At 48.3% G+C, this 16,148-nt stretch overlaps 1 protein-coding gene and 2 long non-coding RNA genes across 12 annotated transcripts in view; 1 reads left to right on the top strand and 2 right to left on the bottom strand.

Moving 5' to 3' along the window:
• Window positions 1–4,547, bottom strand: part of ATP6V1C2 (ATPase H+ transporting V1 subunit C2) — a 60,153-nt gene extending 55,606 nt beyond the window's left edge. For 2 of the 9 annotated variants that reach the window (XM_070379109.1, XM_070379111.1), the window contains exons 1-3: window positions 4,125–4,492; window positions 2,936–3,090; window positions 355–422 (exon numbers count right to left, since the gene is read on the bottom strand). In XM_070379109.1, the coding sequence (XP_070235210.1) occupies window positions 355–422; window positions 2,936–3,064 (197 nt within the window). In that variant the 5' untranslated portion in view covers window positions 3,065–3,090; window positions 4,125–4,492. Of the gene's footprint in view, window positions 1–354; window positions 423–2,935; window positions 3,091–4,124 lie in introns of those variants that run through there. The other 7 variants (XM_070379110.1, XM_070379113.1, XM_070379112.1 and 4 more) reach the window with 6 other exon arrangements.
• A 21-nt stretch (window positions 4,548–4,568) lies between these two features.
• LOC138989867 (uncharacterized) lies at window positions 4,569–11,222 on the top strand. Its single transcript, XR_011465988.1, has 3 exons — window positions 4,569–4,922; window positions 5,312–5,467; window positions 8,469–11,222. It is a non-coding gene; the product is annotated as an uncharacterized lncRNA (long non-coding RNA).
• The window catches only part of LOC138989868 (uncharacterized), a 22,894-nt gene continuing 17,018 nt past the window's right edge, over window positions 10,273–16,148 (bottom strand). For both annotated transcript variants that reach the window (XR_011465990.1, XR_011465989.1), the window contains exons 2-3: window positions 13,636–13,852; window positions 10,273–10,409 (exon numbers count right to left, since the gene is read on the bottom strand). This is a non-coding gene — a long non-coding RNA (uncharacterized lncRNA). The remainder of the gene's footprint in view (window positions 10,410–13,635; window positions 13,853–16,148) is intronic.

The following is a 16,148-nucleotide window of genomic DNA, read 5'->3' as shown; positions in this document are numbered from 1 at the left end:
TTTACTGGACAGCTTTTCTTTGTAATTTGAATTTTTAATGATGTGCATGTGCATATGTTCCTACAAAAACCAACCCAAACCAAAAAAAAAAAAACCCAAAAAGCTTTTGGCGGGGGTAAGCTGCATCATATTTTTCTAAGTGTTTCAGCACCTTATTCCATAGTCCTTTGAATGGCAGCCCCCTCAAAAAACATGCTGCCTGAGCAAGCAAATCTCCTCAAGGTCTCCAGCACCCTCATGAAGACCCACCCAGCTCTTCCTGTGACGTCCAGGGCCAGCCAAAGCAAAAGCACTGTGTCTTCTGACAACATTGGCACATTCTCACTTGTATGTAGTAAATAAGAAATATTTTACCTTTCAGCAAAGATATCAAGCTTCGCCAGCTCATCAGAGAGGCCGACAAGGGAATCCAAGGTCCCCACCTAGAAAGATGGGAGAGCAGTCAGGGGCTCAGACTTTGTAGCAGAGGGGTGGGGGGGTGCCCTTTCAACTCCAGGGCAGGGAATTCTCTAACTTCCATCCTGGCTTAGTTTTCCTTGGTCAATGGTCAGACTGGAAACCGAGAAGGGCTCTCAAGAGAAACCAGTGGATTTGGGAATATTATTGTTATTACTATTATTTTATTTTTCGGCCAAGAGGATAAACTGTCATTTCAGCCACAGGAAGGAGTGACTATGTGTCCCGGTCTCAGCTGACTTTCCCCTAAGAATGGAAGTCTGGGGGACTCCCCTAGCAGTCCAGTGCTAAGACTCCACACCTCCAATGTTGGGGGCGCAGGTCTGAACCCTGGTTGAGGAACTAAGATCCCACATAACTGAGTGGGATAAAATTTTTTTTAAAAAGACAGAAAAAGAGAAAGACAGTCTGCTCTTCAGGGGATTAATCCTCAGAGCTGTGGAAAAGATGTGACAAAAAGCCAATCAAGGAAGTTACCATTTCTGAAAGCCTTTCTCCTCCAAGTTAGTACGGCCAAGCCTTCTGTCTGGCCCTCTCTGCTGTTATTAACAATGACCTTTCTGGGGCAAGCCCAGCTTTTCCTCCCGCTCTCATTTAGGAAAGTCCTTTTCTTTTCAGGATAGATTACTTATGATGACCTGTTTCTTCATGTGGAAATTGCTACCGTGTCCAAAATTGTGTTTAAAGGTCTACTCACAGAATCAGAAGGAAAAAGTTCGTTCTCACATCCTCAACCACTCATCAGACATTGAAGTAATTAGGAAACCATGAAGCCTGGATATTCCTAGAAGTGTTATTCCTTTTCAAAGGACTTGATTTTAAGTAACTTTAGGCAGAAGTCATGTCTTTTTTAAATCTTTGTACCCTTGGGCTAATACAATGCCTCACATGTAGTAAGTAAGCAATGAGTGGATGCTTCATTTACTAAGCTTCACATATGTGACCATGGGCAAACAATGGCAGGCTGGAAAAATCAGCAAGAAATGGGCTTAGAAGCCAATGTTGCTGCTTAACAGTTCCACAGCCCCAGTCTCCTTCCTCAGCCCGTCCTGATCTATAATGTGGGAGTGGTGACGATGCACTTAAAGATGTTGTGTACAGGCCTCCAGTGTACTGGTCCGTAAACTCTAGCAAATGCAGTAGCCTCATCAACAAGGATGCAGCTCTTTCACCAGAGAGGCAAACTGAGGTTTAAAAGAGGATTATATAGCAATTCACTAAAAGAACTGCCTCTGGGAGCTTAGCAACATCCCTCCAGAACCTGGGGCTTCCCAGGTGTCGCTAGTGGTAAAGAACCTGCCTGCCAATGCAGGAGACATAAGAGATGCAGGTGCGATCCCTGGGTTGGGAAGATCCCCTGGAGGAGGACATGGCAACCCACCCCAGCATTCTTGCCTGGCAGGCTACAGTTCATGGGGTTGCAAAGAGTCGGACAGGACTGACTGTTAGCACACACGCACTCCAGACCCCAAGAGATATTTGTAGGGCAGAAAGACTGCCTTACACTTCTTCTCTTGGAGGAAGCATGGCAAACAGTCTACTCTTTTTGAAGTTAAGAAGACTACACAGGGACTTCGCTGGTAGTCCAGTGACTAAGACTCCATGCTCCCAATGCAGGGGGCCTGGATTCAGTCCTTGGTCACGGAACTAAGATACCATTTGCCACATCTAAGAGTTTGCTCATTTGAAAAAGACCCTGATGCTGGGAAAGACTGAAGGCGGGAGGAGAAGGGGACAACAGAGGATGAGATGGTTGGATGGCATCAATGACTCAATGGACATGAGTTTGAGTAAACTCCGGGAGTTGGTGATGGACAGGGAGGCCTGGCGTGCTGCAGTCCATGGGGTCGCAAAGAGTCGGACATGCCTAAGCGACTGAACTGAAGAGTTTGCTAAAGATCCCACAGCGTAGCCAAATAAATAAATTTTTAAAGGATTACCAAATTTATTTTTTTTTACGATTTCACATCTTGATCCTGTCATGTCTGTTTCATTTTAAAATCTCTTTCCACCATCTACGCAGTTATCACTGAACCTCCTTCCTTCTCTCTCCACCAGAACCAGAGGGATGCTGGATTGCCCATCTTGCTCCCAGCCCAAGAATGCAATCAAGGATGAACATCTCCAAGCCTGCACATTTAAACCATGTTGGTTTTCTTAGATGTTGAAGACAGAAAAGATCTGAGAACAACTCCTGAGGACCCAAGTGTGTAAGACACCCTTTCTATCTTTTGAAGACAAGCCACACCCTTGTCTCCTGCTCATTCTGTCCGTGGCTCTGTGTCCACAGTTACCACAGTTAATTTGGGACTGTTCATGAAGCCCCCACCCAGGCCAGTCCCATCCGGACCCCCCTGTCCAGCCTCACACCCAGGCTGAACCTTAGCGTTGTTGGCTTTGATATATTTTTTCTTCTTGGCTTTCCAGAAGACACCCACCCCAGCCCATGACCTCCTTCCTCCTCCCCAGGAAATTGTACCTTGAAGTCAGGAATCGTGAATTTGGTGTTATAAGACAGGTTAGACTTGGAGGTTACTGTGTTCATTCTCTCCAGGGCTTGTAAATTTTCCTTATCTCTGGGGGCAGAAATTAACCAAAACTCCGACATGTTTCCAGTCTTCTTTGATCCAGCTACTAACCAGGACCACAGCAACACACACAAACAGAAAGAGGAGGAAACAAGAGTCAAATATCTCTACCAGTTCACCACTCCCTTCCCTCAAAATTAATCCTCTCCGCTTTTCCCACTTCCCATTTGTTCCTTCTCTGACCTTCCAGTTTAGATTCTATAGCTCCAAGGACAGCCATGTGCCCCAGGCTTATCTCCACCTGGAAAGCCCTCGGGTCTTCACAAAGACTCCCAAAAATCCTCCTTCCCTCGGGTGATTCTGACTGGTTTTGAGGGGAGGAGGAGGAGGACTGCGGTTTCTGTCTCTCCTATTTCAGAGAAAGACCCACACCAGATATCACAAAGCCGGGACAGTAGCCTGGGTTTGGGCACCTCCTGGACTATTTTTCTCCCTTTCCTGGGATGCAGGATGGGAGGGGGGGCCGTGGGGGTTGCGTGTGTGTGTGCAAGGATGCAGGAACCAGACAGGAGGCACTTCCACAAAGGGCAGCCTGGGCAAACCCAGATCTTAACGGATCAACCTTGACATTGAAGCTAGTTTTAAAAGACTTCAAGGGACTTCTCTGGTGGTCCCGTGGCTAAGATTCACGCTCCCAGTGAAGGGGGGTGGGGCAGGGGCCTGGTGAACTATGCTGTATCTAAGACCCAGTATAGCCAAGTAAATACGAAAAAAAAAAAAGACTCCAGAAAAACCTCTCTTTTTGTAAACTAAGGTTGGGGGGGAGGGAAAGAGAGGGGACTATTAAAGTCATTTTTCCGCAAGACTAGGTGTCTATTCTGCAGAGGTGGGTAACATGCTGAGAGTCTGGTTGGAAGTTTCTGTCCAGCGTCTAAAGTCGATTCGTTCTGTTCATTCAAACGTGTGCACACCCACACCTTTCTCCCCTCGGCTTGTTCTTCCCTTCCATCTCCTCCCAAAGCAGCTCCCGGGATGGCCACGAAAAACCCCTGGATAATAATAGCCAGAGTCCCATCGTGCAGGCTCTTCTGGTCGACCCCAGCCTCCCTCCACTCCAAGACAATCTTCACCCCTCCTAACCTCGAGCACACCGAACGCAGTTCCTTTCGCTTTCGATCGCTGATGGCCTGGGGACAAACTGGCCCCGAGGAGATGCCACCTGCCCTGGCCCCTGGGAGGGCACAGCAGAGGCGCCAGCTCCCGGGTTCCCACGGAGAAAACTCGTGGAGGGCGCGCGTGGGCCGAGGAGGAGCAGGGACCAAGGACCAAGGGGACGCGGGCAGCGCGCTCTGGTCCCCCGGGTCGCGACGCGCGCCCTCTCCCCTCGCCGCCCCGGCTCCCCGAGCCGCCGCGCGTCCTTACCGGGAGCCCGCGGGCCGCGCGAGCACACAGCGGGCGGGCAAGGGGCCGAAGCGCACGGCCGGCTCCCGGGAGGCAGCGGCTTCTGCGCGGCGCCCCGCCCTGAGCTTTTATCCGAGCGGCAGGCGGCTCCCGCCCCGCCGGGTATTTGCATACCCGGCAGTCCGCCTCCAGCCTCCGCCGAGGCCGGGGGCGCGGGGCAGCTGGGGCCACCGTGCCGCGCGAGGGGGAGGCGGATCTGTTCCCTTCACGTCTTGGCCAGATCCCCGATCCCCGATCGCCTTGGGCTGGGGACCGGCGGGATTCTGGAGAGCATCAGACGGGGTCCCAACCCCGCGACGGAGCAGAGCGGAAGACCGAGAGAAACACGGGAGGCGCTGGGGACCCGGACACCTGCCCTCCCCGCGTCTCTCCACCCTCTACTCCATCCCTGGACAGCAACCGGAGACCGGGTCTCAAGGGGGATCACCAAGAGACAGAACTGACCTGTCTGTTGGTGTCTGGAAAGCGCCACGACAGGTTCGTATATGTTTTGGAACACTCACCTGGGCAGAGGAACAGTCTTGCTCTGGACGTGGGCGTGAGCTTGCCCTCGGTTGCCAGGGAAACTGTCCACCGCAGGGCGCGCCCACCGGACTCGACCGCCTTTGTAATTGCAGTGACTATAGTAGGAATTTATCAATAAAACTACAGCGTAGTACCGCGGCTTGAGCTCATAATCCGTGCTGTTTGAAAACAAGAGAGGGAACCCCCCAAAACTTAACGTGTGAATGTTTAAAGAAAAACAAAAACACCTCTAAGAATTCATTTTCTCTGGAGGCTAGGAGGAAACTATACTGCATCCTTCTTCGTGCATGGTCTTTTCAGTGGTTTCTGGGAAAGATTAAAATCTCCAAATTATTTTTTAGGGGGGAGAGGATGTTGAAGAAATTTCAGTGTGTCCCTGAGTGTGGGCTCCCCCTTGCCACCTGAAGTTAGCCAGACTGGCCACCTGCTACAGGGAATGCTTTCAGACCACTGGAAAGAAGCCTAAGGCATAGGAGCCCCAGATGCAGGATGGAAAGGTGAGTTTTAAGGTCACAGCAGGTGGCCCTGCAATCCTATTGTGGAGCTGGGAATGGCAGGTCGGAACTCCCAGCAGCTGTCCACTGCATCATCGTGATTGGGACATGCAGGCACATTAGTCAGTCCTTGCGACATTTCCTCCCAAGGGAGGACACCTGAAACCAAGGATGAGGAAACCCAGTGTGTACAGGAAGGTTAAGTGGCAATTCCAGGGAAGGAGTGGCCTGGTTGGACATTGATGTGGGATCTCGTATTTTGGACTTTATCTGGAATGCCATTCTTTCCAGCCAGGGAAGACAGATCCCTTAGAGTCAGGCTCCCCTGGTGGCTCAGACAGTAAAGAATCTGCCTACAACGCAAAAGACTTGGGTTCGGTCGCTGGGTCAGAAAAATCCCCTGAAGAAGGGAATGGCAACCCACTCCAGTATTCTTGCCTGGAGAATCCCATGGACAAAGGAGCCTGGTGGGCTTCAGTCCATGAGGTTGCAAAGAGTTGGACGTGACTGAGCAACTAACACACAGAGTTGGGAGCAGACCTCTTTTATGAACAACAGCATCAATGCCCACAGATGTTGCCGGAATTGCTGGTGTCACATGACTGACAAGTGGCAATGCTGTGAGTGGAACTCAGGCCTCTGATCCAAACCCCATGTCCTTCCGACTGCTCCCAGAAAGCCTGCAGCCTGGTCCTCACTGTGAGAACCTGTGCTTTCCATCTCAGTCCAGGTTTTCCCATCCTTCCTTGTTCAGAGACCTGGCTTCTCAGAGATTGGGCAGCGTGTTTAGAAGTGTCCCCAACTTTGCTTATGAATCCTTTTCTTTTTATAAATCTGATTTCCTCTTTTTTGGTGAAATAAAAGTCTGACATGAATTAACTCCAGGATATCTGATTAAGAAAAGAATAAGGACTGTAGTCTTGCTCATCTTACTCAGAATCTGCAATCTTTCTGGTCTTTTGCATCTATTTAAAAAAAAAAAAAACACTTAATTATTTAGTTATTGTTGGCTGTGCTGGGTCTTCGTTGCTGCGAAGGTTTTCTCTAGTTACAGAGAGCAGGGGCTATCCTTAGTTGTGGTGCTTGGGTTTTCATTGCCATGGCTTCTCTTGTTGAGAGTACAGGCTCTAGAGCTCGAAGGCTATATTTCCACAATTTAAAAATAACCACTGTTAACATTCAAATTGCCTCTGTTATTTTTTTAAATGTATATTCATATATACAAATATGGGCTTTAGGACATGACTGAGGTTATATGTTATACATAAAGTTTGGCATCCTGCTATGGATTGCTTTTTGGAGATAAAAATAAATTTATCAGTCTATGTTATCACTAATTTACCACACCAGAACTTGAGTCAGATACATTTGATTTCAAAGGCAAATAAAGAGATCTTGCTGAACAACTTACATCTTAAAGAAAAAAAAGAGAGAGAGACAGAGACAGAAACAACTCTTGTCTTGCCCCAGGGCTTTTTGATTTGCAGTTTTCAAGACAGTATATGTACTTATCCATTTTGAATCAAGGTGTTATTCTCCTGTTTCTCTATAAAGTGAGATCACTCTTTAACAGAAAGAGAGAGGCATCAACCAAAAGTTGTAGAGCCTGATCCTTTAGGATATTGTGAAGTGAAAGTCGCTCAGTCGTGTCCGACGCTTCGCGACCCCATGGACTATACAGTCCATGGAATTCTCCAGGCCAGAATACTGGAGTGGGTAGCCTTTCCCTTCTCCAGAGGATCTTCCTAACCCAGGGATCAAACCCAGGTCTCCCACATTGCAGGCAGATTCTTTCCCAGCTGAGCCACAAGGGAAGCCCCCATTAGATTATTAGGAGAATACAAAACAGCATTCCCATCCCATACATCAATAGAACAAAAGTGGTTTCCTTCCATATATTAGCCTGAAGCAGCATTTAACACCCATGTTCAAATTCTCCACCCCCACTCCCAAAGTCTCTGAAAGCTGCACTAAGTTGAAGTGCCTTGACCAACATTTATAAAATACCCCCAGGTTACGAAAATAAAAATAGGTTTATAGACACAGTTCTGGAAGAACCCAGGTTGCAACCCAGGTTAAAGAATGCTATCTCTTCCTGGGAAAAAAAAGGCTGGGGAGGAAATGCCATCAGCCTTGAATCATCTCTAGCGTATTATGAATTTGGCTTTGGCTAAATATTCCAGAAGTATTTCTGCAGCTGTCACTAGCTGTGCACTGAGCCAGCTAAATCATGCAGAGGGAACAGTCCCATCAGGTTCGGGAACTAGAAGGACAAGGCTGGTCTTTTTGGTCTGTTGTCCACTGGCCTCTCCCACTTGGTGCCCTCTTCCTTACTGGATGGAGACAACCCTTCTCAAAGATGCATGATTCCACCTGCAATCGGCTTGGGTGATTTTTTTAGACTTTGCTGAGAAGGATCCAGGGAAGTTTTTCTGAAGGGACAGGTCTCTAGAGGAGAAAAATGCAAGCCCAATTGTCCCTGGAGTGTCAGCATGGTGTTGTAGGAAGAGATTAGGCTTTGGAATCAGATAATCTGATAAACTGCTTAACCTCGCTGAGCTACAGGGTTCCTATGTTTAAAAAGGAGGGCAATTATGCTTGCCTTTCAGGCCTGCTCTGAGGATGAGAGAAAATAGTGTTCGAAGCACCACAGTCGGAGCCTGAGAACCAGCTGTGCTCAGTAAACATTCCCTTCATCTCTCACTCCCTCTGCTTTCTTAGAAGGTCTCTAGGGGTTTATGTTTGGCATATTATTTGCCATTATGTTTGTATAGTATAAGAATCCCTTGTTATTGCCCAACATTTTTCTCTAGGGACTCAGAGTACTTTGATCTTCATTTTGTCATATAGCCAATACCCTTGTGATTTTAAGGACAGCATCCTGATGGTGTTCATTGTTTTTCTTGAAGAAAATAAGGCCTAGGAATTCTCATGATTCCTTTACTCAAGTACACAGAGATAAGTGTTCATTTCATTTAACAAGTTTTTTTTTTTTTTTCTCCAGTATCTTCCAGCCTCCGTGAAGTTTGCAAAAATAAATCAGTTTTCAGACCCGTGGTAGAGCAAAACAAGCATGGTAAACAGAATTTCGAGCTGTCCCAACTCATGAAGCTATGAATACAAAACACGGAGCAGGATGTGGCACATGCATAAAAATGAGATATAAACATTCAAGAAGTGCCATGATCCTCATTTTACAGATGAGGAAACAAGCCCAGGGAGATTAAGTGAGTCAACTGAGAGCACAGTCAACGGCAGGCCTGGGACCTGAACTCCATTCTTCTGAGTGTTACACAATATCTAAATGACTCCTCCAGCCCAGAGAAGCAGCTTCTAACACACTATGTGGAGTTCAATTCCTGGCTCTTCCACTCATCAGCCAAGTGAACTTGCACAGTTAGGGCTCAGGGGGCTGTAAAGTGGGGATAATAATCGTTCCTGTTTTATAACTTTTTTCTGAAGAGTAAACAATAGGGCTCAGCGACTGGTCCGTAGCAGTCATCGCTCAAGGTGTGCTCTGAGTATCAGCCACCTTAAAAAGCACCTCTCTCTTCTTGGCCTCTTTTTCTCCTTTTGTTTCTCATTTTCAAGTTCCTTTCCCCCACTCCTGGGTTCTTTTGGAAGATCCTGATTCTGCCCAGTTGTAAACACGTGACCCATCTGTCACTCCTGCGTTCAGTCACTTCTAACATGTCTTTGATGCAGTTAATCCCGGAGGAAGGAAGGAGTGGCCAGTGCTTGAGGAGGAGTCTCCCAGCTCCAGCAAAGAGAACCCACCATTGTTTCAAGCTCTGCCTTGGACTTGAGAGGATCTGACCTCAAGTCTCCAGTTCTGTCATGGATCAGCTGTGCCCTTTCCAAGTACAAGCTCCTGTGGTCAGGTTTCCTCACCTATAAAATGGGGACATCAAGGTCCTGTGGTTTTCCTTGTGTATGTGCTTCATTGCTCAGTCGTGCCCTAGTCTTTGCAACCCCCTGCTCTGTAGCCCGGAGAAGGCAATGGCACCCCACTCCAGGACTCTTGCCTGGAAAATCCCATGGATGGAGGAGCCTGGAAGGCTGCAGTCCATGGGGTCACTAAGAGTTGGGCACCACTGAGCGACTTCACTTTCACTTTTCACTTTCATGCATTGGAGAAGGCAATGGCAACCCACTCCAGTGTTCTTGCCTGAAGAATCCCAGGGACGGGGGAGCCTAGTGGGCTGCCGTCTATGGGGTCACACAGAGTCGGACAAGACTGAAGTGACTTAGCAGTAGCAGCAGCTCTGTAGCCCACCAGACTCCTCTGTTCATGGAATTTTCCAAGCAAGACTACTGGAGTGGGTTGCCATTCTCCTTTCCAGGGGATCTTCCCAATCCAGGGATGGAGCCCACGTCTCTTTCATCTCCTGCACTGGCAGGTGGATTCTTTACCATTGAGCTACCAGAAGTTCAATAAAAATGGAAATAAAAATGGCCTGTGTGTGTGTGTGTGTGCGTTAGTCACTCAGTCATGTCTGACTCTTTGTGGCTTCATGGACTGTAGCCCACCAGGCTCCTCTGTCCATGGGATTCTCCAGGCAAGAATACTGGAGTGGGTTGCCATTCCCTTCTCCAGGGGATCTTCCCAACCCAGGGATTGAACCTGGGTCTCAGGCATTGCAGGCATATTCTTTACCGTTTGAGCCATGAGGGAAGCCCAAAAATGGCCTGGCCAAATATTCAAATGTTTAGATGTGGAAATAAATAAACATCTGTTGCAACCCAAAAGGACTTTCCTAGCTTTATTACAACCTTTGAAAAACATGAAGTGAATGTTTTCTTGTGTTCCATTCTGTTCTTCATTCCTTCATTTCAGTAGCTTCCTAATAGCCAATCCAAAGCATATCTTACATGTTCTACTCTGTAGCACAGGGAACTCTATTCAGTCCTCAGTCCTCTGTAATGGCCTATATGGGAAAAGAATCTAAAAGAAAAGAGTGGGTATATGTATTAATATAACTGATTCAATTTGCTGTACACCTGAAATGAATGCAACGTTGTAAATCAACTATACTCAAATAAAAATTTTAAAAATAAATAAATTAAAATATATCTTATATCTGCCTACTTGTCTTCTTTCTTTTGATTCTTCTACGTCATTATCATCTTTACTCTCATCTCCTGTAGCAGATGGAATAGTGTTCTCCCCACTAGAAATACACATCCACCCTGAATCTCAGGTGCAGAAGTTTCGTGCTCGCTCAGTCATGTCCAACTCTTTGTGACCCCATGGACTGTAGCTGTCAACTCTTCTGTCTATGGGATGGACACTATTTAGGAAAAGGGTCTTTGCAGATATAATTAGTTAAGGATGTTGGGATGACATCATACTGGATTTATCATAAGAGACAGCACAGAGACACATGGGCAAGAAGACATGCAGATAGAGGCAGAGACTGGAATATTTCACCCCCAAACAGGCCACTTTGGCATATTGATTACTTTGAATGAAAGGCACTTGAGACACATCAGGGGCAAGAAGGACACTGATCTTGCTCTTTTTCCTGAAAGCAGGAGATAAAGCTCCCGTATGAAAGTGTCCTCCTTGATCCAGGGGGAAGAAAGACTCTTATCACTAGAGATGGGCGGGGTTGGGGGTGGGGCTGGGGGAGCTGGGGGCTAAGATCTGAACCAACATCCTTGTTAAACTAACCCTTATCTTCCAAGGTTACTTCTTCCCCATTTACTACCCCTCAACATAAGCCCCTTTGTCTTCTCCATTTGTCACAGATTCCTTGTGTGCTTGTCTGAAAGATGTAAAAGCTTCCTGCTCTTGTTTTTAAAAATTGTGTGCTTTTCTCCTGTTAATTTGTTCTGTGTCAGTTTAATTCTTAGGCCCAGCCGGAGACCCAAATACGATTGAAGAGAGTTTTCCCCTCTTACAATTCTACTTTAAGTTTATGACCATGAACCCAAGTTGAGCCCCTATGTGATGCCACTTCACACTCAGCAAGAGACCTATAATTTAAAAAGGAAAACAAGTGCTGATGAGGATATGAGAGGAGTTGGGGCCGTCATACACTGTTGGTGGCAATAAAAAATGGCTCAGCCACCTTGGAAAACGGTTTGGTAGTTTCTTAAATGTTAAACACATTTACCGGATGACCCAGCAACCTCACTCCCAGGTATACAGTGAAGAAATTCAAACTATATACGCACAAAAACTTGGACAAAAATGTGAACAGCATCAGTCATAATACCCCAAAACAATTCAAATGTCTATCGACTGATGAACAGGTAAATAAAATGTGGCATATCCACACAATGGAATATTATTTGGCAATGAAAATGAGCAAGGGTGGGGAGTTCCCTGGTGGACTAGGGGTTGGGATTCTGGGCTTTCATTGTTGTGGCCAGGGTTCAGTCCCAGGTCAGGGAACTGATAACCAGGCAAAAAACAAACAGAAAGGAGTGGGGCGCTGATACTCGCTTCAATATGGATGAACCTTGACAACACTGAAGCCAGTCACTGAAGACCATAAATTGTCATGATTCACTTTAGGTGAAATATCCAAAATAGGCCAATTCATTGAGGCAGAAAGCAGATGAGTAGTTGTGTAGGGTTTGGGGGAAAGCAAGGGGGTGGGGAAGAGTTAGAGGAAAATGGAAAGTGGCTGCTAAGAGTTTCTCTGAGGGATGACGCAAAGGTGAGATTGAGTGTGGCGATGATTGCACAACTGTGTAAAAACAGAATTGTAATTTAACGCATGAATTGTATGCTATGTGAAATATTTCTCAATAAAGCTGTTAAAATATAGAAACCAACCATGGTTTCTAAATGGTAAACATACCATTTACCAAAAAAGTAACCGAAAACAAACAAGGCCGCTCAAGCGTGACCTGCCAGTGAAACCTTTCTAAATCCTTGTTTGGATTCCCACTCGTTCCTCTTTCAGGGTTTTCAGAACCGTGGCCCGAGAGCCTGCTATCTGTTTGTCTGTCCTCATCGCAGCCTTCACTCTTGTCCGCATCTCCACCTTCACAAGGATGGCTGCCAGTAAAGGTCTGTGTAATGAGTGAATTCTCATAATCACCTTGATACATTCTGTAACAGAACAAACAGATAGCTAATAGTTTGATCAATAAATATTCATAGCCGTGAACCTTGGCTTCATCAGCATCTGATAAACATTGCAGAACCTGAGGTTCTGAGAAGCACGCTGTGCTTAATAATCTCAGAGATCGAGTATGTCAGATTCCCGGAGTGCTTGAACTCTGTTTTGATCTCAGCACTGTGCAGCCAACATTTTGCTGGGTTGCTGGAGCAAGTTGCTGGGTTCATGGCTGGAGTGGGAATGCCCCAGCCCAGGTGCTTCCATCCCCTCTCCGGCCTTCAGTCTGCAGCCAGCTCTGGAGATGATTTAGTGCATCCAGACCCTATATCTGAGTCACCAAGACTGGCACTGTGAGCTCTTCTTCCCGAACTGATCCTGGAGACCTGCGCCTGGCCAGCAGGTGACAGTGATGGAGGAAGTGGCTGGTCCTGTCCTCCTCGTCCTGGCATTCCACTGAGAGCCTGCGGCTGGCCCCTTGGCTGGGCCTGTGGGGAGGACAGCGCAGGCGTTCCTCTGGTTCTACAGAGGAGGCTCCTGCCTGGCAGTTTTTAAAGGGAGGTTGTCAAGGTCCCTTTGACCATCTTCTCTCTCCATAGGTTTATCTGGTGACAGTGACACCGGGATGGTATCCATTTGGAAAATGAGCACTGGGCTCCTAAGGAGTTTTGAATAAGAATGTCACAGAGGAATGAGGGTCCCCAACACGCAACAGCCGTGAGGAGCAGCATGAATTTTCCGCAAGTCTCTGTGTTTTGGAAACCTGCTGAAGAGTCAACCAGATTGATGAAGCAACACACAAAGCAGGACTTGCCAGATGTTAGTGAGACTGGCTGCTGAAATCCCTTGGGAGACTGCCATGGGTCTGGGTGGGAGATGACCCTGAGCCACATGCCTGAGTTTGGGAGGCCCTTGGGGACCTTCATGTCTTCGGCCAGCCCATCTCATCCCACCTTGGGCACTTGCTGCTTCTCTGTGCCTTGCTCTCCTCACTCCCCACCTGCCCGGGGTACTCCAGGTCCTCCCCCTGATCCCAGAGCCTGGAGGCAACTTGGCGACATCTTCCAGGACAAACACACTGGCTGCGTGTCAACCTGCCTCCTTCGTGCTGATACCCCACCTCGAGGACACCTGGGGAGGGGAAACCAGTGCGGCCAGACCAGAGGCCTCTGTGTGTGTGGAGAAGCCCCTGCGGTGAAAGCTCCAGCAGGGCAACGCCCTTTCCTCCTCCCAGGAAGGGATGGGGAAAGCAGAGACGCGTGGTCCTTGGAGATGGTGGAGTAGGTCAGGGAAAGACCCCTGTCTGCCTGGTTGCCTGTGAAGGCAAAGCAAATCGACAGTGAGTATTTCCTGAATGAATGAATGAAGATGAATGAGTGAAATATCATCATCTAGCCCCTCCCCCCCCTCCTCCGTGAGGACCCAAGCATCTGACTTTGGTATGGTGGTTCTCTTCAGCTCGAGTGGGGTGGCTTGAGTGTCCCATGGACAATGTCCATCCCCGGCCTCCAAAGCTCCTCCACTCCAAGGACCTTCCATCTGTCTTTTCAGCTGCCCACTCCTGTAGCCGCACCCTGCGCCTTGTCATCACCTGAAACTACCCCACCCCGGAAAGCTTAAATACCAGTATCCCACTCTCATACCCAGCTCCCACTGCACTGCCCTCAGCGCGCCCACACACACACACACACGTACACACCTCTGCCTTCCCCTGCTTGGTCACCTCCTCCAAATGTGGCTTCTTTTCATACCAGGTAAACGGTCTGAACTGCCTTCTCATCAGCACCTCTGATGCTCTTACGTCCTGCCCTTCCCGTGAATCCACCTCACCTCATTTCAGCAAAACCCTTGGTGCTCAGTGTCCCCCCACCCCCCGGGCAGCCCAGCAGTGCCCGAGAGGCGCCCCCATGCTGCCCGGCTCCACACGTGGGCTCCTTGTCCGGTTGTCCCTTCCCTCCATCACTCACCCATCCGTTCTTTCAACAGATATGCACTCAGCGCTGACTGCAGGCCAGGACTGTTCAAGGTGCCAGGGACTGAGTGGTGAAAGCTAGTTCTGGTCCTGCTCTCATAGACCTCCCTGCTCGTGGGGGACACGGTAAATTGACCCAAGACCATTGTGGTGACTCAGCCAGGTCTGCCTTGCTGCTCAGCTGCAGTCTCTCCTGGAGGCTTTGCAGCCTTCATTCTGAAGATGACCTCATCCCCCACTTCCCAGGAAAGTGATACCCTCAGATGTTAATGTTGCTTCTAATTCTGCCAGTCTATGGATTTACCATCTTATGTAGTCCTTCACCCCATTGCTGCCTTGTTTTTCTTGTTTAGAGGATGTGACAGGTCCCCCTCTTTGAGGCTGGCACCCCTTCCCCGGCTCATCACCAAAGTCTCCCCCATCTCCTCTGTCAGTTATCTCCTAGCTGTCTTTCAGCATCCAGCACACCGTCATTCTACGATTCTTCCCCTCAGCGTGCAAACTCAGCCTTCTTTCTTTCTGTATTGTTGTTTTAATTGTTGGCCGTGCCTTGCAGCTTGTAGGATCTTAGTTACCTGACTGGGGATTGAACCCGGGTCACCATGGTGAGTGTTGAATCTGAACCTCTGAACCACCAGGGAATTCCCTTAATCATCATCTCTCTTTAAACCTCCTTCCTTGGTCCTTGAGCCCTACTCCACTGCCCCCCCGCCCACCCCGGGTCTCTTTCGTTCGTTCTAAATGTCCAGCGCTGTGTTCACATCCCGACTGCCAGGCACACCTGTGTTCCCCTGCCTGCGGAGGACCTACTGTGTGTACAAGCCTGTGCTCGTGGCTAGGGGAGCCACAGGGGACACAGGCCCTGGCCTCAGGCAGCTTCCATTCTAGTGTGGAAAGCAGGTCAGATGCAAGTAAACAGATAAATAAGAATAAGAAATTCACATTTTTTTTTTTTTAAGTTCTTACAAAGAAGATCAAAAGGGGGAATGAGACTGAGAGTAGCTGGGAAAACCCACTTCAAATAGGGTTCTCCCTGGAGAAGTGACAGGGCCTTGAAAGTTAAGAGTGGCCCAGATTCATGAGGGATGGAGACAGGAAGAATCGCACCTGGTAGGAGGAATCTCCCAGCTGAGCGTGTGTAGGTGGGCTCTGTTCCCTCTGCAGGCCGCCCCCATCTGGCTCTGTCCTCACCACTTCCTCAAACACAATCCTCCTCTCATTTTTCAGCCCAGGGAACGGGTGTGGTCATGTTTATTAGTGCTCCCCTATTGTTGTTCTGTCGCCAAGTCATATCCCACTCTTTGTGACCCGATGGGGTACAGCACGCCAGGCTCCCCTATCCTTCACCATCCCCCAAAGTTTGCTCAAATTCATGTCCATTGACTCAGTGGTGCCATCCAACCATCTCACCCTCTGTCACCCTCTTCTCCTCCTGCTTTCAATCTTTCCCAACATCAGGATCTTTTCCGGTGAGTCAGCTCTTTGCATCAGGTGGCCAAAGTATTGGACAGCTTTAGCCTCAGTCCTCCCAACGAATAGTCAGGGTTGATTCCCTTTGGGATTGACTGGTTTGATCTCCTTGCTGTCCATGGGGCGCTCAAGAGTCTTCTCTAGCACCACAAATCGTTTAACACTCTCC

Source organism: Bos mutus, chromosome 11, assembly GCF_027580195.1.
Source record: "Bos mutus isolate GX-2022 chromosome 11, NWIPB_WYAK_1.1, whole genome shotgun sequence".
In the NCBI taxonomy this organism is placed as follows: domain Eukaryota; kingdom Metazoa; phylum Chordata; class Mammalia; order Artiodactyla; family Bovidae; genus Bos; species Bos mutus.
The sequence above is the reverse complement of the archived record's forward strand: the minus strand, read 5'-3'. Positions and strand labels throughout refer to the sequence as shown.